At 40.0% G+C, this 24,645-nt stretch overlaps 1 protein-coding gene across 8 annotated transcripts in view; it reads right to left on the reverse strand.

Moving 5' to 3' along the window:
• Positions 1-469: 469 nt before the first annotated feature.
• ALDH18A1 (aldehyde dehydrogenase 18 family member A1) overlaps positions 470-24,645 on the reverse strand; it is a 32,727-nt gene continuing 8,551 nt past the window's right edge. For 4 of the 8 annotated variants that reach the window (XM_041467336.1, XM_041467335.1, XM_041467334.1 and 1 more), the window contains exons 2-18: positions 22,972-23,094; positions 20,491-20,714; positions 18,839-18,988; positions 18,644-18,748; positions 17,178-17,336; positions 16,542-16,632; positions 15,365-15,489; positions 12,803-12,947; positions 11,091-11,164; positions 10,349-10,448; positions 9,054-9,274; positions 6,223-6,360; positions 5,918-6,113; positions 5,649-5,770; positions 3,177-3,363; positions 2,214-2,309; positions 470-1,253 (exon numbers count right to left, since the gene is read on the reverse strand). In XM_041467336.1, coding sequence (XP_041323270.1) covers positions 1,072-1,253; positions 2,214-2,309; positions 3,177-3,363; positions 5,649-5,770; positions 5,918-6,113; positions 6,223-6,360; positions 9,054-9,274; positions 10,349-10,448; positions 11,091-11,164; positions 12,803-12,947; positions 15,365-15,489; positions 16,542-16,632; positions 17,178-17,336; positions 18,644-18,748; positions 18,839-18,988; positions 20,491-20,714; positions 22,972-23,065 — 2,409 coding nt within the window. In that variant the 5' untranslated portion in view covers positions 23,066-23,094 and the 3' untranslated portion in view covers positions 470-1,071. The remainder of the gene's footprint in view (positions 1,254-2,213; positions 2,310-3,176; positions 3,364-5,648; positions 5,771-5,917; positions 6,114-6,222; positions 6,361-9,053; positions 9,275-10,348; positions 10,449-11,090; positions 11,165-12,802; positions 12,948-15,364; positions 15,490-16,541; positions 16,633-17,177; positions 17,337-18,643; positions 18,749-18,838; positions 18,989-20,490; positions 20,715-22,971; positions 23,095-24,645) is intronic. The other 4 variants (XM_041467338.1, XM_041467339.1, XM_041467341.1 and 1 more) reach the window with 4 other exon arrangements.

A 24,645-nucleotide genomic window follows, 5' to 3' on the forward strand; every position in this document is an offset into this window, starting at 1 on the left:
TTTCCTGCCATGACACCTTCAGCGAACAGGAGCCATCCACACCTACTGAGGCATCTCACACGCCTCACCCATGTCCAGCAGCCTACATCTGCTCAGAGGGGAGATGCACCCTGCACCCTATCGTGATGTCCCTGTGACCGGAGAAAGGGATGCAGCAGCACCGGATCCCAAGCACGGTGCATCCACCACGCACGCCAAGACAGCGGCGGAGAGCAGCTGGCAGGAAAGGAAATGGCGCCCCGATGGGGCGGTAGCACACCGGGACCCCCCAACCGAGAGCGCGACGTTCTGCAGCCAGCGGGGAGCTCTGGCTGCCAGCTGTGTGGCGCGGCTGCAGTGCACCACAGGAAGTGTTCATGCAGGTGGGAGAGCTTCATTCTGGACAAGCCATCATCGAAGTGCTGTTGGAGTAAGTTTTATATAAAACTGAAGAAAAATGAACTTTGATGCAAATAAGTAACAAAATTAATGTAGCAGAAAATGATGTCTTTTATCTACAATAGTCAACAATACAAAGAATTAGATATAAAAGGTTTCTTGGTCAAAAGTTTACTATACATTTCGAACATCTGTCTCCCTATCTCAAGAATGATCAAATACAAAGAAATTAAGCATAAAGCTTTCCGGCCCTCAAGAGATGCCATGATCCTAAGACTGAAGAAAAACCCTCAAAACCAAAACTACTGAGTCTGTTCTCCAGAACAGATACTGGAATAAAACAAAACTTAGGAAAAAAAATTAAACTCCACCACAAAACATATTTGCTACAGGGAGCACTGGGATAAAAAAGGAATGTAGTGGATACTGAAATCCTTCCTTATGTTACCTATATGATTTGAAAAAATCTGTCTTTGGGAGAAGTGAGGTCAGTTTGCAGATACTGTCTAAGGAAACTGAAAGGGAGGGAGGGGAACAATTTTCACTGATGGGATCATTTTGTATTCATTGTACTGCAAAATGACCAAGGACAATGTTTCTGATGATGAAAAACAAACTCCTTTACCAGAGATTATCCTGAAGGCTGAACAACTTCAGGAAATAATTATACCCTGGGTTTTCTCCCCAGTGTTTTCAGTTAGCATTTCTCTGAGGGAGAGGGAGGCTTTCATGAAGATACTTCATGCTCCCATGCTCTGAAAAGTCAGAAACAACATGATTGTCCCCCCTCAGCAACCACTTCGTAGTTAAGAGTCCTTCGATTCCCACTGGTCCACGTGCATGGATACGTGAAGTACTGATTCCCACTTCAGCACCTGTAGGAAACACCCAAAATAGATGTAGTTAATCCTCTGATGATAAATGTTTTTATATCTCAAAGTTAAAAAGCTGACTGCCTTTCAGGGACCTGCCATTCTCTGTTCCTCTCCAAATACCAGTTCCATTTCCCTGCTGATGGAGAAGCTCGAGGAGATTAATTGTTCATTATAAATTGTAATGTTTATACTTCTGGCTACTACAGAAAGTAGTATGTTACTTTCAGAAAGAAAGATGCAAGAGAGAGAGAGAGAGAGAGAGAGAGAGAGAGAGGTATCTCTTGCATTGCTCTTAGACCGATCTAAGAGCATAATCCTTCAAAGAAAAAAAAAGCTAAACTATTAAAGATTATGATCTTACATCCTTTTTTATCACATTGAGGAGATATTGGAAGACCTTAACTGGAATTTTTCAGTCATATGGAGCACTGTTCCAGCTAACACAGTAACAGCGTGTAGTGGAGATTTCTGATTTTCTGCCTCATCAAGGAATGAATGTTTCCCTTACCTTCTGCAATTCACAGTAGCTGCACCTGTTTATTTAATCAGTTTATACTCAGTTTAGTTCCTACCCTTCATTCCTTAACACTGCAGGACTCGCACATTGCACAGCATCTCAATCTGCCCATCAGGACTGAAGCATTGCCTTCTTTACAGCATCATTAGAAAGAGAAACAAAAGGAAAGCTATTCAGCAGTTTCACATCCTCTATTGCATTGTTCTATCACTATATGCATGCAGCATACTTTACTGCAATTGAATAGAGCTTCAAAGGATCCAAAATATCTTTGTGCGGATGAAATTTCTAGGCTTCAACTTTTCATACAGTACCTTTCCTGAAAACCTTTTACTAGACAGTAAGATAAGAGACTAATCCTACCTTTCAAGATTCATACTACCAAACTTTTCAACACCACAAAATTCTGCAGAGTCACAACCCTACAATATCTTCTCTCTTACCAAGTCCAAACCTATAGCCATCAGAGAAACGGGTACTGGCATTCCAGAAAACACAAGCGCTGTCCACATGCTGGAGGAAGAACTCTCCTGTTTTCTCTGGGAAAGAGGCAGAGAAAAATAAAATCCATTACATACAGAATGATCATGTATTCCAATAAACACTGAACATACATAACAATACAACTTTCACGTGCAACCTTATCAGACAGTACTTAAAACAGCCTGGGCTAAGCCACGCTCATTTTTATCTTCCTCCCTGTATGCTTATCAAGTAGACAAAACTGCAAACCTTAGAATAAGCTCACCAAGATTAGAAGCAAGCAAAAAGATGTCTAATTCTAAATCTATTCAGTTCAGTCAAAGAGAGATTTAGTTGCATGACCAAGGAGAAAGAATAGTTGCCCCAAACAGCATCTGTCATTCAAACTGAGACAGTTAAGCTACAGGCAGCTCTCCATTAGTCTCAAACATGGAAGTGTTCCAAATACTGAGAAATCCTAAACTCAATTGCTATTGCGAGTACTATTTGAGAACTACCATGCAGAAATGCCACATGCAAATGTGTGAACTTGGAGGTCAGTAGCCCTTAGCAACAAGACAGACATTCAAGAGCAACTCTATTTCCAGTATAAATCACTAGTTCACCAGGTCCTGTGGCAGTGGTTATGGTATCAAATGTATGCCTTTTAGTGACAGGCATTTAAGCTCAACAAGAAGTACAGAAAGAGAAGCCTACTTGACTCACACTGGCCAGATCAACATGACCTTAACTGCAGCTGATTCTCAGAAGTTCTGGGCTTGGTTTGGTTGGAGAGTCAACATTTGTTTTGGCACAGCTCTAGTAAGGTTTTGAACTGGCACAGACCAAAGAGACTAACTACTACAATGTGGTTAGTTGCACTAACACCAGCAATTAGCAGTCAAACCAAAACAGCAGCTTAAAGAAGGTGCCAGGTCACTAACCATTCTCTGTGATAATCACATCTGTATGGGAACTTCCATACTTGTGGATATGTTCAACAGCCTCTTGAACGCTGTCCACCACCTCAATGCAGCACTCCAGGTCCCCATATTCTGTGCGCAGAGATTTCACTTCTGAAGGACTGAATGTCAAGTAAGATGCAAACTTTGGGCCAGCATGAATCTTCACCTGCAACACCAGGAACATTTTGTTTGCGGCTACTGACCATACCAGTGCCTTTCAGGTGAAAGTGTAGTTTCTCGTACTCAATATGGGATGGATAGCAGTCCCTGTGGTGCTATGTTTTGGACTTTTGACTAGAACAGTGTTAAAAACACACCAATGTTTTGGCTGTTACTAAACAGAGTTTGCACAACATAAAAGTTCTCTCTTCCCCCCTGTTCCAACTCTGTGCCTGTAGTACGAAGATTGGGAGTGTGCAGGAGTTTGGGAGGGGATACAGCCAACAGCTGACCAGAACTGACCAAAGGGGTGTTCCATGCCATATAATGTCATGTGCTGCAATACAAACTGAGGGTTAGGGGGTTTTTGAAGAAGGTAGGCATTGCCCAAGAGACTGGCTGGGCATTGTTTTTTTGTGGCAGACAGCAAGTAATTAGCTTTGCCTTGTGGGTGTTGCTGGTGAGTTTTTTGTTTGTTTTGGGGTTTACTTTCTTATTGGGTTATTTCCTCCTCTTTGTCCCCTTTCTTCTTCCTCTTTCCTTCAATTATCAAGCTATCTTTCAACCTGCAAGCTTCCTTGGTTTTGTTCTAATTGTCTCCTCCTGTCCCACTTGGAGGAGAGGAGAGCAAGCAGGCAGCTTGGATGGTGCTTAGTTACTGAGTGGAGTTAATTCACAACAGTTAATGCATGCAGTGTGAGAAAAATACACCTACACTTTGGGAAACTTGGCACAAAGGTGAATTAGCTACAAGGTACAGTAACTGACATGCTAGGTTAGCTACCTACCATGACAAGCTCTAATTCAGGACTCATTTGAAATTGCTTAAAGCAATTGCATCACTTAGTCACCCGGCAGAAAAGGCCAGTACAGCACTGCTAGGAAAACAGCTAAAATACTGATGCCAGCCTTTGTTTTAAGACAGCAACTGCAATGCAGAGCATAACTAAAGGAATGCTTCCAAGTTTGCACCTACGGAAGTCTTGAGATCTTGAATGACTTTTATCCTTTTACTTTATAAATTGATACCAGCCATCTCTGAAGCACATCTCAGATACAAAGGAGTTACTGGGTCCAAAACCAAAAAAAACTCACACAGATATTTTTCATTTGTTATAAAGAAAATTTTAACACATTACCAATCTCTGCCAAAACACCTAAACAATGAGAGATAATTTAGAACAGATACAGCACAGAAATTCCATGCAGATGAATTTCCATTCAAACAGGAAATTTTTACAAGATAAGCATAAATGGGAAATAAGGCATAAGTCTACTAAACGTGAAGGCTTTTAAGACAACATCTGTAAACCACCATTTTCTTGTGCAACTATAAATTACTTTATTGCATAATCCTGCCCAATATTTGCATATTTCTTGTTGTCAGGTTAGATTAGACAGTTAATATCCTCCGCACTGTATAAGGAGATGGGTTAGGGTTGGTGGTGGAAATGCACTGGTACACATATTCCTCCCATCCAAAATACAAATATCTACCCTACACTCTACCCTTCCCAAGAAACAACTAAACAAGATATTAGAAACTCCAAATATTGAGAACTTGCTCCTTGACTACTTACCAGCTTCTTTTACTATAACCCCTTTAACAACATTAAAATGTATGACCTCTCTATCCTCCATTAATCACTGCCTGTGCACTGTATTTGTCAAATACACAGTGCTGTGTGAAAACCCTTGATTTATGTGTAATTCATGGATACTTCTTCCTGATGCATCTCTGCTACCTTTACTGGAAAAATATTGCTTGTGTCTAGACAACTAGTTAGTATGCTGGCCTTTTGATATCCTTTGACATATCAGGAGGGAAAATGGGTGGGAACAAAGGGCATCCAAGAGGATAATTTTAAAAAACACATGTATGAAGCAAATTCAGAAAGGATAAAAACAGAAGGGAATTCACTTGGGTAAGAAGCTAAATTAATAGATTCAGGAAGACAAGGCTTTGTATCTGACTGAATTTGAAAAGGTAGAGAAAGGTTGTGTATATGCTTTTATGGCAGAAGATTATTTTTCCTATATACAAGGAAGTATATAGCAAAGGTATCCCAGTAACAGCCTGTAGCTGTCCTGAGTAAGCTGCTTTCAGATCATTTCTACAGAAACACTTGATGCTGTGTGGAGAACCAAAGTTCACTGACATGTACAAAGACACATATGGGTAAGTAAAAAGTTATGCCATGCAAACAGGGCTACACCAGCCAAACCAAATGCTTCTAAAGTTTTAGGAAAAAAACAGACAAAAACCACAAAACAAAAGTATGAGTAACTAACCTGTTCTACTCTCAACATGTCTATGATCTGATCAAACAACGGGGTTCTCAGCAAGTCTCGATGAATTAAGAGAGTTTCCAGAGCATTACAGGCAGCAGGATATTCACACTTTGAGTCTCTGACTGAGGTTTAAGAGTACATAATTGGTTATATAACATTTACAACAAAGATTTTTGGAAAATATATAAGTTATAAATTACCACAACTACATTGCATACTCCAAAGTTCAACTACACCCATGAGATTCAAGTCACCCTCTCACTGCTTACTTATTCGTGTGACCTTCTCAACACTGGCATCCATGTCAACATACACATGACAGATCCCTTCACTGTGACCCATCACTGGGATTCCCTTAGCAGCTTTCTGGATATTCCTGACTAGCTGTGATGAACCACGTGGAATGATGAGATCTATCAGCTTATCCAAACGGCAGAGATCTTCTACTTCCTCTCTTGTGTTCACCTGTGGTAGTTGCAATACAAAGAGCTTACAGTTTTAACTCTCAGGTTTTGCCCACACTTTTTATACATACCATAGCAAAGAAACAGTTGATTTAACTCTAGGCACTTACCAGTTGCACTGCATCTCTGACTCCATGAATAGAGAGTGCTTCTTGTGTCAGATGATGAAGGATTTGATTGCTATGTGCTGCCTCTTTCCCTCCTTTAAGTAGTAAGCCATTTCCACTGGCTATGGCCAAAGCAGACACCTGCCAAAGGAGTTTATTATAGGGGGGAAAAAAAAAAACTTTAAATGTATTCTGGTTCTTTTGTCAGAATAACACCCACAAAATAAAACTAGGATTTTTTTTTTCAGTTGATTTACTCAATATTGATGTACAGTTTTCCTTTCATGGCTCCGAAAAAGCATTACAAGTAGCAGCACATTTAACTCCAGAAATTAGATGTGCTAATTTCAAGAACAAACTTGAGCTTTCAGGGTACTATTGCGATGGAGAGACTACAGTGAACAAGTCAGAGGAAGCTATGGACATAGGGCTTCATATGAATTGCATAGCTGTGTGGGCAATTACCCCAAGGAGACTAATTTTAGCAGCAAGAACTCTTGTCCCTAACCATTCCAGCAGAGAGTACCAAATAAGATCTTCCTATGAAAAGGAAAAACATTTTCATCCTGCTGTCTAAAACAGCAGCCATAAACAGACAACACTTGCTCTAGGCAAAAAAAAAAAAAAATTGAGACAATAGGCACAGTATCATCTTTGCTTCCATGTTTATCACCAGAAGAAACCGATAGACATTGCTGCCCTTCTGTTTCAGGTGTTAGATTTCAACCATTTAAGTCCAGCAACACAAGAGGTTTTTGATCCTTTCTACCTTGGAGTACATCAGATGCAATAAAGCTCTTTTTCAAAACTTATTTTACTTTTGTATTCTTTTTTGTATTTCTCATCCCAACATCATTCACTATAGCCTCACAATTTGTTCACCTACTTAAAAAAAAGTTTAAAAGCATGCACTCCTTTAGAAAAGAAAATCACTTCCTCTCCAGAGGTGAGTTTATTCTCTTTAGAATAAAAAAAAACTCAGTATTTTAAGTTATTTTGCTGTATTGCTGTCTTCTGGGAAAGATTATATGTATCATTACCATCACCTGTATATATAATCACCAATCATACACTCATTAGAGTATCTATTGTATATTGTTGAGATGCTGATGCCAAAATTAGCCAGGCTCACATAGATTAAGAAGTTAGCTTGGTGGCGCTTTAGATCCTGATTCATAAAATAACCAGCCAGATACATCTTTCCCCTTCTAGTACCAAATACGTAATAATAATCAAAATGCTTGATATTCTACCTCATTTGAAAAGAATACTGAAAACAAGAAACACATTAGAAAAGCACAATGAAGTGTAAACATCTGGAAAGTCTACCTTACATAGCTATCATGTGTCTTTTTAACTTATGTATTTAGACATTAAAAAGACATCTGATTGTGTTTTAAAAGTACCTTTTATCTGCCCCTCCAGATCAGTATCACAAAAGGAAACTAAACAAATAAGCTTATTTGAGTAAAGAGGCATAAGATTAAAAGAAATGTTTTGACCTGGTTTGAAAAAATGAAAGGAAAAAATACCAAGAATTAAGACACAAAAATCAAAAATTTATGTGATTAAAAGTAGAACACAAGGAAAGGGGTTTCAAAATGCTTCAGTCTCAAAGACTAGTAGAACATGACTACACTTCAGAACACCTGGATTTGGTGGAATCTGTACAATACAGTCTCTGAAGGATGATTGCAATTTCACCCTGTATTAGAGGCAAACATGCTGTTTGTAAATGCTCACTTAAAGCATATTAAATCTTAACCCAAACAAGCATGGGATACAGTAGTGGACTAAGAGGAGGGAACTGCTCCTCTCAATCAGAGACTCTCCTACTATCAGGTACAGGATGGGACAGAAATCATGCCATTCAAATGCAGAGTTATCAAAGATGATTCTCTGAAGTTGCATCAGGAAGCCTGATGTGAGTATGAGGACAGCAGGTTAGCAAGAAGCAAAGCAACTACCAAAACAAGCTATCCCAAGTCTGTAAAACAAAGCAGGGGAAGGGAAGGCAGGGCAGGGAAGCCAGCAGGAGACAGTCTGATATAAGTTTTAAGATACAACAAAGAGAAAGAGGAAGACACCAGCTATGCAAGGAAAGAGACCTGAGTTGAAGCTGAGGAAGACAGACACAAATTCAACAAGGTAACACACTGGCTATCTGTAACAAACAGAGCTGGTAGTCAAGGAAGACTAGTGCCTTTTTGTTTCAGGAACTTTTCTTACAGCATACTCCTTTTCACTGTGAAATGGGGACTACTCACAAAAATCTAGCATGAAGTACAAAGCTGTCCACTCGTTGAGCCTCACATCCTCAAAGTGGCTGTACCCATCATTTTCTACTCAAACACCTGTTCATTATAAAACTCCTCAATCAAGCTTTCTAGATACCTAATGCTAATTGTGGGAAGAGATGTTGCTAATCAGAGGGGTTTTTGTGTTTTGTTTTGATTTTAAAATCTAATTCAGTTGCTCAGTAAAGTAGTTGGGAGTTAGAAAGTAAGACCAAGGTTGCCTCTGCGACACTAGTTCAGCACCCATATTTTCATGCATTTTATAACAGGATTTACTTATAGCAACACTTCCACACAGTGCTGCAGAGGAAAGCATTTGCCCTTAACATACCTGCCTTATTCCTTGCATTAGACAAATGATTAACTGAACACTGCAGAAGCAAGTTCTGAAAACACCTCTGCATAAAAAACAGGGATGGCAAAAAAATCAATAGTAGAAGAATCCAAGCAAGAGTCCTTTGAAACAATACTTTTTGTAGTCTCTTGCTTGCTTGCCAACAGAAATACCCAACAGCGTAATCTACCTTGCTTACAAACCTGTGGAAGACAGTCAGGACGAGATTCAAAGATCACGAGAAGGACACCAATTGGCACTGTAACCTGCTCCAAATCCAGGTCTTTTGCTATTCGAGTTCGTCGAATTACACGGCCAACGCTGTCCTGTGAGGATGCTGCAATCTGACGCAGACCAATAGCCAAGCTGTTTAGCTTTGAAGTAGACAGACTTAAGCGTTTCAACAAAGGGAGTGCTAATCTCCCTAAAAGAAAGAAAAAGTTGTGCTGAAGATAGATTGGTCTTCCTAAGCTCAGGCAGAAATGACTTAAATGAGTGCTGAACCTAAGAAAAATTAAGATATTTCCCACACCCTAGCAAGTAATCTACCTGAGATTAAAAATGCATAGCATCAAGTCTGGTAGTCACAATAAAACCCCTAAATATGATGACTATTTCACCCACCACATTTTCAACTAATGAGGTTTAAGTGCTTTGTACATGAAGCAACCACACAAACTACCAACATCCAGAAAGATAAGGTTTGTCCTATTTCACGTATTGAATGCATGACTGATTTTCCTACGAATTTCTACCCTTTCAGTATTTCTGGAAGGTCCAGGCAGTAATTGCATCCTTCTGTTTTACAAAGAGAAACACCAAAGCACAGACATACATATAGCATTTCTGTGCAGACTGGGCAAGAACAACTTGAATTTTCTAGTCTGAACACGTTCAAAGAGTAAGTAACCCAGCAATGTCTCCTCATACACAGTGGTTAGTGGTGTCTTCCACATAGTATTACAATTCATTATGTGTTTTTTTCATGTACTTGTAATGCCAACATGTACACACCTCAATCCCAGCTTCTCAATGAATGCATCAGTCTAACACAGAAGAGCGGGTTTCACCTGAGCCACCTAAAGAGAACCTTCCTCAATCAGAAGGGGACAACTGATGCTTTGGCAAGCATCAATTTAAATGTAGAGATGATAGCATTCCCTTGAGGAACCAAACATTACATTAACCAGCCCAGAAGATACTCACTTTGCTCATGACAGTAACAGAGATATTTGTTTAATTTTTAAAATTTTTTTTTACAATACACCACTTGGTGTTTTGTACTGCCTCAGTATCTTCTCTGATGAAGGCATCTGCTTTATGCAATGAAGGAGGCTGCAGCTATTTACACTGACAAGCTCTCAAAGTCCTGGGTTCAATAATCTGTGTCAGCCATACTTCCCAATCCCAGGTGACAGAAGATTCTAGTTCTGCTCATTTGTCTTGAGGCCCAGAGAGGTCCAAAATGATAGTACTATGGAAGGTTTGAAAGCAGTACCTTTATTTTCAGCCTCCTCTAAGTCCTTCTTGTTTGCCATGAGAATTTCTTCCCTCTGATCCGTTAGTAAGTCAGCAAGACGATAAATAATCTCTGCTCTCTGAAAGAGAAAACAGTTTCTGAACTGACTTCTTACTCAAAGTTCATGCTGTTTGACACCTAGTTCCTATAGTCCATTTATGCTGACCACATCCTCTATCTTAACCTTCCCGATACTTGGGCAGCTGATTTTTCCAGTCCACATCACACTGAAAAAGAAGGCCGAACATTGCTTCAGCCTTTACCTTGCTTTTTATTATCTTGCTTTCCTTTCCCAGTCTTCTTCACCAAACTCACATGCCCTTCCTTTAAAACCACCTTGTACCACATCATACCCACCCAGCTGCAGAGTAGTAATATCCACTTTTGTATACATGTTGTATGCTAAACTCCACACAGGAGTGAATGGAGCAAGTTATTCCAGCCAATTCTTCAGCAGTTCGAATCACAATTCACTTCTGTGTGTTACTTGATGCTATCAAAAGTTTTATAAACCCCACATGAAAGTTCATATTACTTCACAGCCCCAAGGAACACGATCTTTTTGCTTTTATCATCTTTAAGCAGGCTACAATACAAACAATAGATCTGGCACAGAAATAATAGATTCTTGTCCCAAGGGGTTAATTTATGTTATAAGCCTGAGTTGTAAAACTTGCCACACATGCACATTATTAACAATTTGGCCATATTGTTCTGTCACCTGCTCAGGCTGTAGAGCCGCCAAGGTCCTGCCACCAGCTCGAGCCATTTCAGCCTGCTGCTCTACAGTAGGGCCTGCAAAAAAACCCCAAAAATAGGCTATGCAGACAAAGTAACAGCACAGGCAGAAGTGAGCGCTAGCCCATTTGTCTTCCACTTCTTTGTTTAGAGCATGAAACAGTTTCAAACAGAAAAATTCAAGAAAAATGTTGTATCCTAATAGAGAAAAGTCTGTACCTGACACAAAAATATTGTTATGGTCCCTACATAAAGAACCATCACAAAGATTCTGTCTCTGTAACAACAAGTGTGCAGCATGTATCAAAAAGACTTAATGAAGGCCAAAAGAGCAACAAGATAGCTAAGTCACTTGGGCATAGTAGGCTACTGAAAGAAAAGAGGCAAACTTCGGGAAGTTTAAGTATCCAGCTGACAAATGTATGCATGGGAACACACAAACAGTAATGGAAGCCAAAACCCTAGTAAAAGCTTGCAGAAAAATTGCTTTCCCTGTCTTTCCTTGTATGCATTTTAGAAGCAAGGTGCTGAAATTATATAAAATAGGTTGTGTTTCTGTTTCAAGTCACCGTGTTCAGGAAGCATTTCTGAAAAAAATTCACAAGCAGCTTGTGGAAAAACTGCCATTTTTAACTCTCCTGAAATAGCCTGTAAACCAGGTATCTTGAACCCCACTTCCATTTAAGAAGAGTCCCATGGAAACTGCCAGAATAGAAATCATAGAGAGGTATAGTGGGAAGCATAAAAAAAGAATGCGTGGACATGAGGTTTATTACACTAATTACGACATCTTAAACTGGCTTTTTGAAGTGTTATTACACTTTGCAAAACATGGCATTTTTTAATGTTCTTGGAGAAAAATTATGTATGTAAGCAGATATATTTGATTTTTTCAAGTTACTTGAATTTCCAAAGTGTGGGTTTTGGAAGATAGAAGACAAGGAGATTACTGGAGTAAACACCACAATAGTCCACAGGGACAGACTTTTGCTACTTAGCATATTTATGATTCAGAATGGGATCACAAGATTAGAAGCTTTACTGCTGATACCAACTTATTATAGTGGGGCTAACCAAAAAGGCACTGGAGCATAACGACACCAAGTGCATTCAAAGGATGATTTGATGTATTTATACAAGAAATCCATTAAGGATTACTATACACAAAGAAATTCACTTGGCTTAACGTGAAAGTCAAAAGTATCACTCCAGTATCTATTCTGCTAAGGTGATGGATCTTTGGTCTGCTTTTATCCAACAATTATTACACTGTTCCAGTAATGCAGTGGCAGGAAAACATTCCTACCTACCATACTAGAAGACTGAGTCATAAAATAAATTAATGATAAAAAATAAACCTAAACACTACCTTAGTTCAGCAGCACATTCTATATCCATATTTTCACAGTGAAATCGTGGATACTTGATGATAACTCTTAAGACTACAAAAGGCAAAACTTCTACTCTACTCACTGCATTCTTCAAACGCAAGTCTGATGTAACAGTTTATCAGCTGGAGAGAAGAAGAGCAGGGAATTCAGCATTTCTACCCCTACTTCAGAAAATGTCTTTCAAAATCCATTTCGCAAGCAGAGAATGGTTTTCCAGTTATTGCACCAGCTCTAGACAAATTTTAACTCTAATTTTTCAGGAAATCTCTACAACTCTCAAGGTACACATTAACTCTGTACTCACCGGCAGGTTTTACCTCTGAAAAAAAAGTTCCAACTTTTTTCCCTTCTACAATATCTGTGATGACATGACCTGAGATCTTTGGGTGGGTTCCATTTGCAATCACTACTGAAGTGCCTCCTTGCAGGGCCCACAGAGCTGCTTTCACCTACAGGAAAAGACACAGCCAGTTGCAAGGGATTCACTGGTTATTTGAATCACCACTCTCAACAAGACTTCTTGGTCCACTCTGATGGCCAGATTGATCACTTATGCTTTCAAAGAGCATTCAACACACTTTGGGAATCTCTGAACTTCAGTGCTGGAATACTGATATTTGCTTAATCCTTCTACAGTATGTTAAGTTTACATTACGATAAGCTCATTACTAAGGGTCCTTTGAAATCCTTGTGTACTGACTGGTCCTAAGATTAGCCTCTTTGCACATTTTTGAGCAGAATATGATTTCTCTTAAATCCCAGATGCTACCTGCTGAAGAGGTATGCCAGTGATTTCCTTCCTTTATTTTCCCAGTCAAGTTTTGCCAATATGGGCAATATTATCCACTACATATATTTAATTATGTGTCATTTATTTAATTGAATAAGCTTCTGTGCTTACTCACTTCTATGCTTTCCTAATATGGTTCTACAATTTGGTATTACAGTCCACAGTCACTATGAGACACAAATGTCAGATAGGCCTATCACATCAAACTCAGCTACCAAAAGATTATCAGCTGCTTCATTATTGCTCAAATTTCATGCTGAAAAACAAGATTTGTTCTTTGAGCCACTATCTGTTTTCTATTATTGATGCTACAGTTTTTCAAAAATGTCTCCTACATTCTCAACTGTAGCAAACTTTTGTTACAACACCTGCATCAAGATTTGCCTCTATGTGACTCAAAAGACACCAAGTAACTCTTAACAGATTATTACTTTTACAATAAAGTACTCTCTGACCTTGGCAGCTTTACCTTCAATACCTGGAATTGTTTAAATTATCCTAGAAGCCAGATAAGGGAAAGTAATTTCTGAATAAGCTTTGTACATTCTATAGTAACAAATGTCTCCTCCTTTTGCCACCCTCCCGTCTATGCTCTGGATACTTAAGAGTGTACCTTACCTGAGTCTTCAGAAAAGGGAATAATCAATAACATAACTGGTGAAGAATTTTATTTTGGTCTTTTCCTGCTTAGTCAAGATCTGCTTTGGTTTTTACAGACAACTTTCCAGATACGTTCCAGGGAAACCTGCAGCAATTAATACTACAGCAGTGTGTATCTCAGCCTCATGAGAGACATATGCTGAAGCTGAACAACACACCCATGTTTATGTATTCACAGCAATGAACACTGAGACCACCTGACTGTACACAGGACTAAAACCCATTAACCCTCCCACCTCTATTAATCTTGAGCTCAAAAACTGAAGTACCTTGGTCTACACCAATATATCCTTCAGAAGCAAACATTACATTGTACAAACTCAGAAAGGAGAGGTACCATATCAGACTTAAGAGACAAGGATTCCCAAAGTCTTTGAATTACCACATAAGAAAGAATTGAGACTGACTCTTATTTTAACTTAAAACACAAAAATACAGTTCCAAATGTCACCTTTTAAAATCTACTTGAGTGTAATTCTTTACTTGCTCTTTTCAATTCCCATCGACCTAAAAGAAAAGCAAAAGGAACCCACATACCATTTCTGGGTACTCAAAGAATAACTGAGGCTGGAAAGGATCCCTGGAAATCATGTAGTCCAACTGCCTGCTCAAAGCAGGGTCAACTAGAGCAAGTTACTTAGGACATCATCCAGTCAGGTCTTGAACATCTCCAAACAGAGAATCCACAGGTTCTCTTGGCAACCTGAAGCTCCAGTGCTTCAGCTGCCTCATTGTAAAATTATTACATTTCATTTATTCACTTGTATTTCATTCTGTGCCCATGGCCTCTTGTCTGCTCCCCGGATACCACCAAGAAGAATCTCGTTCTGCTTCTCTAAACCCTTCCTTCAGATACTTATACCCAAACCTTCTCTTTTCCAGTGTAAACAATCCTAGCTCTCAGCCTCTCTTAGTGTGACAGTACTCCAATTCTTTAATCATATTAATAGCTCTCTGCTGGTTTCACTGTAGCAAGCCATGTCCTTCCTGTACTGCAGCATATAGAACGAGACACAGCTCTGTGTGTCTGAACCACAGATGTGGTTCACTAGTGCCGAGTAGATAAAAGTAATAATTTTCCCCCACCTGCTGGCTGTGTTCCTTTCCATACAACCCTGGACACTGTTGCAACAACTATTTTGCCCAAAGGCCATATTGCTGGTGTACATTCCATTTGGTGTCTACCAGGACCCTTTTCACTGAACCTGCATTCAAGGCAGTCAGTTCTCCAACCCATACCAGTGTCCCTAGGCATAAGACTCAGCATTTCCTTTTATTGAACTTCTAAGGCTCCTGCCTTCCCATTCCTGCAGCCTGCCAAGATCCATCTGAAGCAAAAGATCCAGCACAAAGCACAATCATCTCATGTAGCTCCTTCTCCTTCCCAGTTGTGAAGCAAATGCTCCATATTTTTACCTTGGCTTCCATGCCACCCATTCCTACTCGGGATTTGGTTCCAAATGTTACAGACTGCTGGTCTCCTGGGTAGAATATGTCAATAAGCTTTGCATCATCAGACCCTGGAGGGCTGTCAAATAGTCCTGAAATAAATCATAAAAATCAGTTATATACCCTCATGTTGAAAGCTCACCCATGGAAAAAGGAAAAAAAGAGAAACCAACAAAAGCAACCAACATGAGGCTAAAAAGCTGTGTTCCACTTTATAGGATTGAAAACTTCCACTGAACCCTTCTTTTTGTGGGACTGAAAGCACAAAATTCTTAACTGGCAGATCCAAAAGGTATAGGTTTATTGAAAACCTAAAAATAAGAAGCCAAAAGCCCACATGTTGAATAGCAGCAAGCAAGAATAGAATTAACCAGCTAGACTAGAATGAAACACAGCTGCATCTGCTAAAAGAAACAGTGCTTATGGAAACACACTTCTTTCCTCCTCAGGGTCTCAAGCATGTGCTGAAGGCCAGGATCTACTGAAAGAAACCCATCTGGAGAAGATGAAAAGAATATTTGACTTAGGGTGATGTGGACTGCATTGATCTGAAACTGTACCCACTACCCTCCTCTCTCTAGAACAGGAAGTTCAACATCCACAGGTGGCAAGCTTATGTCACAACAACACAGCTGAGAAGACTAGAGCAGTGTAAGTCAAAAGTGAGGGAGACAGAAAAAGCCAGCAAGACTCAGGTACCTGGAAAGCAACGACCAGGACTTGCAATATACCGATAATGCACTGACAGAACCTGCTGCCAGAAGAAACAAACTATTGCAGAATAGTATTTGGTTTATACTCTTAATTCAAGACACATAGCTTTTATTCTGCACACTATTCCTCACTATCATACAATTCTGAGAAGCTAGCAAAAGTACCACAGTACATGCAGTATTCTGGGATCTGGAACAGGTCTCAGGTTCACATGCATTCTCACCCACCCAGATTCAACAGTGTGTCAGACAGTGTTTGATTTATGCCACAGCATCAACATTGGGTACAGGCCTTAAGGAGTTATTGTAGTATATTGCAATTGTCCTTGTAAAACAGATTAACTGAAGAGATCAGTAAAACAGGAAAAGAGGTTGGTTTGACAATCTGATGTGCTTCACTAAAACCAGAAATTAAAGAATTACTCACAAACCTTCCACATCTGAAAGAACAATCAGGAGATCAGTTTTCATTTCCACAGCCAGTCGTGCTGCCAGACTGTCGTTATCCTTCACACTAATTACCTGCAATACACATGCATATCAGAAGCAAGGAATAGTGTGAGAAACTAAGAAAAATTTGGTGCCAACATAAAAAAAGCAATTTACCTCAGCACTAACAAGTCCTTCTGAGCTACTTTTTTTCACACTCACTAGAAACTTCAAAGGTGATCTTTGTATGAAAGTACATATGCTTCAGTAAAGTGGTATCCAAATGACAAGCAGTGTCATCAGTACTTCATTTCTCCACCTTAGCACCCAGTGACAGGGCAAGAGGCACTAACTGTCACTGTTTTAAGAAGGGGTGCTGGATTAGATGACCTGCAGAGGCATGCCTGCTTTTGGTAAAGCAGACAATATTTACCCTGGTTTCACCCCATAACACTGTATCATGCCAAATACAGACAAGTCAACACAGTCTTCCAGTACTCGCTGTCCACATACTAATTCTGTATCTTTGTTTCTCTGCTGTAGACTTCAGAGGTCCCCTGTTACGGCATTAGTCAAGTACGCATTAGCACTGCACCATCTGCAAGCAGGAAGCCCCTCCGTTGCAATACTTTACCCACATTTACCCCCTGCAGATCACTGTTTGGCTCTGGAGGTGGAACAACTGCATCGTTAGTGTTAATTATAGGGACAATATTCATCCTTAAAAGCTCATGTAATGTGCCATTTAAGTTGCGACGCTTCTGCTCATCATGGAAATCCAGATTGGTGACTAAAATCTAAAAGGAAGAAAGAAACTACTTAGCCTACCACCTTTCCTGTAAGAACATAATATAAACTTATGTATTTACATGTCGTAACAGAGCAGTCATGCGTTTTGGGTCTCTACAGAAACAAAAGCCACATTTAAAAGATACAGAATACAAGTGAGAAATATTCTTTCCACAATATTAGCAGGTTTATTCCACTGAAGCCTGTAATAGCCTATCTCAAGCTGGTAGGTCACACACTCCAAGAATGAATTTGGAAAACAAGATCGTAATCAGAACACAGATGCTCACGATAAATACTAAGGCCCTAGACAAATCAATAGATTTCTCAAGATGCTGCCTTTCCAGTTATTCCTCCCACTTTAATGTTCCTACTTGTAGTAAGCAGAAGGCATGCTTTATACCAAGACTTCTTCCACTCACTAGAACTCACTTACTCTTCTGAAATAATCTTGCCTCCAGCATGCAGATAGCATCCCATTCTTTTGAGACAGAAAACACCCTCAATGTCTGCTCTGGAGAGAATTTTCTTTGTTTTCACTCTGTCGTTGGACATTTGAGAACTAAGCAAACAACTCCACCATTCAAAATGTACTATAGCACTTGGAATCAATGTGTATGCTAAGTTTTTCTGCATGGGCAATTAATTATTTTATATCAAAGGAATGACAGAATCTACAGATTTGAACAAGATTACAATCCAGCATGACCTATAGTGATTTTCAGCTATATTATAAACAATTTGGCCATATTGGCTCTACCATAGTACAGTAAGAAGTTCCTCCAAGAAGACTTCATACTAGGCTCCTAAATTTGTTAAAAGTGTCTAAACAAATAAGGCCTTACAGTTAAAGCAATTCTGTACTTTCAGAGTATCTAAAATAAGCAAAGCCTGTTTAAGAGTAGTTCAACTGATACACTTGAAGCCTGCAGCATAAGACCAAGGCCAGGGATACCATCATCCACAAGATGGAAAGGTTTGAAGAGAAAATGGACAGCAACTTCTGAAGTGTGGATATGCACTTCCGTCAGCTTTACAGAATGTGTCACAATTTAGCCATTTGCAGTTTTTAAACCCTCCCTTTGGATCATCAATTTCAGCTTTTCTGAAGACATCTTAACAGATCCTCCCTGCCTACAGAAGAGCAGGACACACCTGAACTCCAAAAAGAAAACACATATTCATTTTATCTTGACAATAGATAACTCAGTTTCAGAAATATTTAGCAAGGCACTCTTGTATAAGCTACCGTTTATGTGACAATAATAAGCTCCAAAAGTAGCAAGTCAATCTAGGAAAGAAGGGAGTGCCTTACCTGAGCTGCACAGATGCTGTACTGTGTAAACATGGCCTCATACAGAGCCATTAGTCCACTCTGTCCAGCTGCTGCACAGGCTCGGGCCTCCAAGACTGGAATGGCCTACAAAGACAAAGAGCAACTGTCAGGCAATGGCTTGAACAGGAAGTACCCAACACTCAAGGAAAAGCAGGAGTGCCACCAGCCTCTCACCATATCTTTTAGCTGACTCTGGCCTGAATGAAGTGCCTGCCTCACACTCTGAGAAAGCAAGATCTCATGGCGCAGCCGCTGCTTTCCAAAAGCTACAGCCCCACTGGTGACAATCATCATCTCTCGGCCCTGATTTTGCAGCATTGAGACCTGTAAGTACAGGAAATATCAGAAACAGGGTCTGGCATATGATCAGTGAGAGCAAAACAGCCCTGGCTACTATAACCTTGTGCTCACCAATTCCTGCTGACACAAGCACTTTGATTTCTCCATGGATGTGAAAAGCAAGGCAATCACCCTTCACGATAATTCTGCACATCTTCCTAGCCACTTGGAAGCTATGCCAAGTACTACATGCAATCTATAACTTCTTACAAACCTTCTTTTCACAATACCAGCTTTTATGACAGAAAAACACTTTAATCCATTCCCAAAGCTACCATTATACAGCAACTTTGAATTCTAGAAGTGAAGAGGCCAACTCCCAATAGTAAGCTTTCAATTACTTCCTCCTTACATGTTTCTGGCCAGACTCCTTTCAAAGCCCCAAAGCTAAATGTCTTACATGAATTTAATATATTAGGTTAACTCTACTTCCCAGAAAGGACATGTCCAGTGCTCACCAAGATAACCCTTTCACTTTGGAGAAGAAATATATGAGTTGATCCCATCAGTTTTTCCTACAAGTAATGAGGTTTCAGGCATTTCTCTGGAAGAGCTCTGCCAATGCTCAGGTGATCAAGAAGGGTTGACTCATTTTGCGGAGTTCACATACCTCAGTGCCACCTTCCCACTAGAGACAACTAACGTCCCAGCAATGTCTTACTTATTGCACAAAAATATCACTGTGCAAATCTCTCCCTCTACACTGGGTTTGGCCAAGATGAAGTTAACATTCTTTATAGGGGTCTGTATGATACTGTGTTTCAGATTTCAGTTCTAAAACAGTTCCGGTAACATTCCAATGTTTTGCCTATTGCTAAATAGTGCTTGCATCAAAACCTTATCTTTCCCCCATGAGGACCACCACTAGCACAGTCATCAATGCTTTCCTTGTTCCACTATGTCTGATCCCAGCAGGTAAGCTAGCAGCTGGGCACAAAGTTCAGACATGACACATTTGAGACAGCTGACCTTAAACTGACCAAAGGGACTTCTCACATCATATAATGTCACACACAGCAATAGAGTTGCAGAATAGCAAGACGCAGGAGGTTGTCTTCCAAGGTGGCCACCACTGAAGAACTAGCAGAGCATTGATCTGCTTACGTGAGGTAGCGATTGCCATCACAGTTTTCTTTTCCCCTCTCCTTGACTTATTAAACTATCTTTATTTCAACCCATGAGTTTTCTTACTTTTGCTCTTCCCATTTTCTTCCCAATCCCATTGGTGGTGGGCACAGGTGAGGGGAGCAAACAAGAATCTGTGTGGAAGCTCAGCTGATAGTCAGGGCCAGCCCACCACACCTTCAAAAACCAATTTACTGAGTTATGTAGTATATAGTACTGCAGCATAGGGGGTTGAAAAGGGAAAGGCTAACACATTGTTTTAAAGAGTATCAATACTTTATGATGGTTTACTACAATCTTCTGTAGCATCCAACAATCACTGAGTACCTGAAGTTAACACAAATGTTCAGTCACAGAATTACCTGCTCTACAATAGAAGCCAGCCTCCCAAGGGCCAAGCCACACTCATCCCCTCGAGTAACAACAGCACTACCCAGCTTTACTACAATCCGTTTTGCATGCTTCAGCTCGCTGCGGTGTGCAAATGATTTTCCATGTGCACGGCTGAGTGGCACGGTGATAAATGGAATGTTGCTCCAACAACGGATGGATTCATTCCTTAATCTTTGGTTATGGCAAGGGAGATCTGTGAAGAAAGGAGAGGAAGGAAGGGAAGGAAGGGAAGGAAGGGAAGGAAGGGAAGGAAGGGAAGGAAGGGAAAAAAAAACCAGTTTTAAGTGTTTCATTCAGACTTTTGACCCTTCACAATACACACTTCCCAGTAACTGGGAATGAGAAGCTAGCTTTCAATTCACCAAAACAAAGTGAGAAACAGGAGTATCTGAGCAGCATTAACCATCCCTAAGGTACAGAAGGCAATATCCCATGCCTCACAGAGCTCTGACTCTGGGAATCTAGAAGACTAAACTGAAAGACACTGTATAAGAGCCTATATAGCTCACATCTCAAGGACTAGTTTTAAAAACAATCTCCTTTGCCTTGCCTCATTAGATAACAGTTTAAGAGAGTTTTCCTGTCTGAAGTAGCAAGAAAAGCCTGACTTTTAGAAAAGAAACACAGCTTTTACAACATCTCTAAGCCAGGTATTTTTGCACATTGCTGAACCAGGGAAAATGAAGGGGCATGACAGATAGAACTCTAAGTCACATGGTGACATGGTGGTGTTCAAGCCCTTGAACAGGCCTCTTGAAGATGTGTTTGCGCTCCAAGCCTGTCAATGTTCAGGTGGCATTTGGACAATGCCCATAGTGTGCTTTAGCTTTAGGCAGTCCTGAAGCATCAGGCTGTGGAACTAGCTGGCCACTCTAAGTGTCTTACAACTAACCATTCTATTCTAGTCAGTCCTAACCAATGTATCATCTGAAGATGCAGAGGCATCTTTACAAATCAGTGAACATTACACCTTACTATTTAGTATTTGCCTAACCTACACAGTATAATCAGAAAGGAGTTTATTTCCAGTTCTCTTGGCTTAAGGGTTTAGAAGGTTCCAAGAAGGAAGCTGTTGAGAGCTAACCAGTATCTGGAAAGAAACCATTTACTTTTAAAAAAAAAAATAAGGGAAAAGACCACAGTTCTAGAACAAGCAGAGAATTCAATTCATCCCCACGAAAGTCCGAATCATTAATCTTGCTCTATGGCCACATAAATCTACCATTTTTTGTTATTTTACGCTGGACCGAGATGTGAAATTGGCTCCCACATCACACATGCAAAACATTTATGGAAATGCAAGCCCATTAACTTGCTCCACATGCAACTAGGGAGAAACTGACATAGCCATCCAGTGCAGGTTTTGGACAAGTAGGCTTAAATCCCATACCTGTCAACAGTTTCACTTCCCTAAAAGAAAGGGACACATATGAAACATACTTAAGTATTTGGAACTGCAGATCCTTCACTCTGCAGCCTGCACAAGGCTTGCTTCTCAGGAGTAAAGAAGCAGAATTTCAAAATACACAAGCTGAACAGAACAGAAAAAAAAATGTGGAGAACAAACAGAAAACAATGGACAACAACAAAAAAAATCCCTGTGATAAATGACGACTCCAGCTTTAGATCACAACTGATGAAGTGACAAGAGTTGCTCCACTGCTGGATACTGTCAATACTTAGGAACAAACTTCTCATAGGTAGCACCGTGAAAATTACTGACTTGAGAATATGAGGAATACTTAGAAATGTTACAAATACAGAAGTCAACAGAGCTGTAGCTCATAAATAAAAAGTTTCGAATTTTCAAGGTTTAACATCTAATTCATATAGTTATTAATAAAAGAGAACTGTTAATAAACAGACCAGTGGGAAATTAATCTTGCATGTATTGGTAAACAGCTACTCCCTTGATCTAACAGAGTTTATCTATCCTTACCTTTTGTATTTCAGACCATTAATCAAGCATACACTGAATGGTTCTCTTAAATTAGGTTTTCAGGAAAGAACTATTTACAGGGCACCTATGAATTTACACTCAGGTTTCCTGCATGCATCTTTCCACTCGAATTTAATCCATGTAAATTTGAGTTTTGCTCTTTGCTTTACTCAAGACATCTGAAAATGCAGATGGGAGAGCAGACACAATCAGATCTTGCTTTACAGCAATCTATGAGGTTGAAATAAGAAACTTTTACAGCAGCAGTACTTCTACAACTTTTTTTTTTTCTTTGAAATGTATGTCAGAATGAAAAATACACAGACATCCAGCTGAATATTATTGAGTTAAGGGAGAAAGTAACACTGAGAAAGTAGAGCTTCAACTACAGTTCACTTCAGAGTTTGTAAGTTTTGAATGATGTTAATGAGATGGTTTTCCTTCCAACATAGGAAAGAGCAGACACATACTGACCAACATTTCAGAAATGTGTGCTTTCTCTCATACATACATAAACGGGAAATGGCTGCGATGGCATGTGGCGGTGACACAAAGCACCATCCAGGGGAACGGACAAGAGGGCTCAGGGCAGCTCGACACAACATTTTGAGATGCTTCTGCAAATCAAGGATATCTGCAAGTTAAAACGAAGGGAGGATGGTTAAATAACAATGACTTTCCACCTAGATTTCTCTCCTCACCCACTCTCTCAGTCCAACTCCTCTTTTCCTGTACCATCTTAATACAATTTCCTTGTGCCCACTCTCCATTTAGCAGAATTTGCTCATGGACTATGATATAGAAGAACTGAAGGCCCCTCTTCCTTACCTGCTGCCAGATCTTTATTAAAGGTAAAGAATAAAACATGGCTCCCTGAGAAGGGAAAACACTATTAGTGAATGTACCTACAATGGATAAAAGTAGTATTTTTTTCATGGAGAAGCCTGGAAGATAAAAGTAGAGAGATTGTATCACACAGACTTCTCTGTACACCTCACAACAGAGCATCTACTATATTTCTCATGAATCTCAGCCCTATTTAATATAGGAAATATGCTCATTCACGTTTTCCTGAACACTATCAAATTACAAGAACTTATCCATGATTACAAGTAAAGACACAAATTTCCAAGCACTTGGCATTAGTTTCCCTTGACTGAACTTTTAAACACTAAAATTTACTACAGTAAGTACACAGCAAACAAGGGATACACAATTAGCCATCTCCTATGACAGGTCTAGTTCAAGTAATGCATCTCATCTCACCACGGAAACAAATGAGATTAAGAAGAATCCAGCTCTCCCAGACAGTATTTAAAACACAAAACCTCTCCTTCCCCTTTTACAGAACTTTGCTTCCTTTCCTTACTTTCAATCCATTTTCAAGCACCATTGAAATAAAGCAAACAAAACTGCACAAACTATGGTACATTGAAAACAGGACAAGGAGACCTTATAGTATATGTACTGGAAGACTGCTATTGCAAATACCAGGACATTTACAGCACTGACAGATGTGGCATACATGTACATGAACACTTGAAGATCCTCATTACCCTGCATCTGCGTACTATTATCCCTCATTATAATCCTTACCAAAATATACACGTCTACATCAGACAAGGCAACCACCAGCACATAATGTTCCTCCTGTTTTGTCTAGTAAAGCTTACATTGTATGGCATTTTAATAATATTAATCTGCAATGTCCCTCACAGTTCTGTATTTCATGTGAAATATTGGCCATTGCCAGGATGAGGCAGAAAAAGGACTCTGAGCAGATCACGCAACTAAGCAAGTAGCCAAAGTTCTCTGCTCATAACAGGGTAAGCTTAAAGCTGGGGAACAGTAGTACCTAGACAAAGGTTCCCCCTTTGAACCCTTACCAGGCACCTCATGAGCCTGCCTCCAGGGTTGCACAATTCCCACTATTTATGTTTCAGCCTTCCACCTTGAAGCTCACCTTGACCTCTTCTGTTAGACACTGTCTTCTCAAGGGGGTCTTAGCTGGGTCTCAGAGAGATGCTCCAGATCCAGCAGCTCCTGAGACGAGCTAGCAAACACCAGGTTCTTTATCCAGACCCCCTTCCACAACAAATACCCTGACCTGAGTGGAACTGCCCGGTCCCCTTCAGCCCCCTCTACAGACTATGCCCCTTAAAGCACAGAAACAGGCATGATATCT

Source organism: Pyrgilauda ruficollis, unplaced genomic scaffold, assembly GCF_017590135.1.
Source record: "Pyrgilauda ruficollis isolate IOZ18807 unplaced genomic scaffold, ASM1759013v1 scaffold207, whole genome shotgun sequence".
In the NCBI taxonomy this organism is placed as follows: Eukaryota; Metazoa; Chordata; class Aves; order Passeriformes; family Passeridae; genus Pyrgilauda; species Pyrgilauda ruficollis.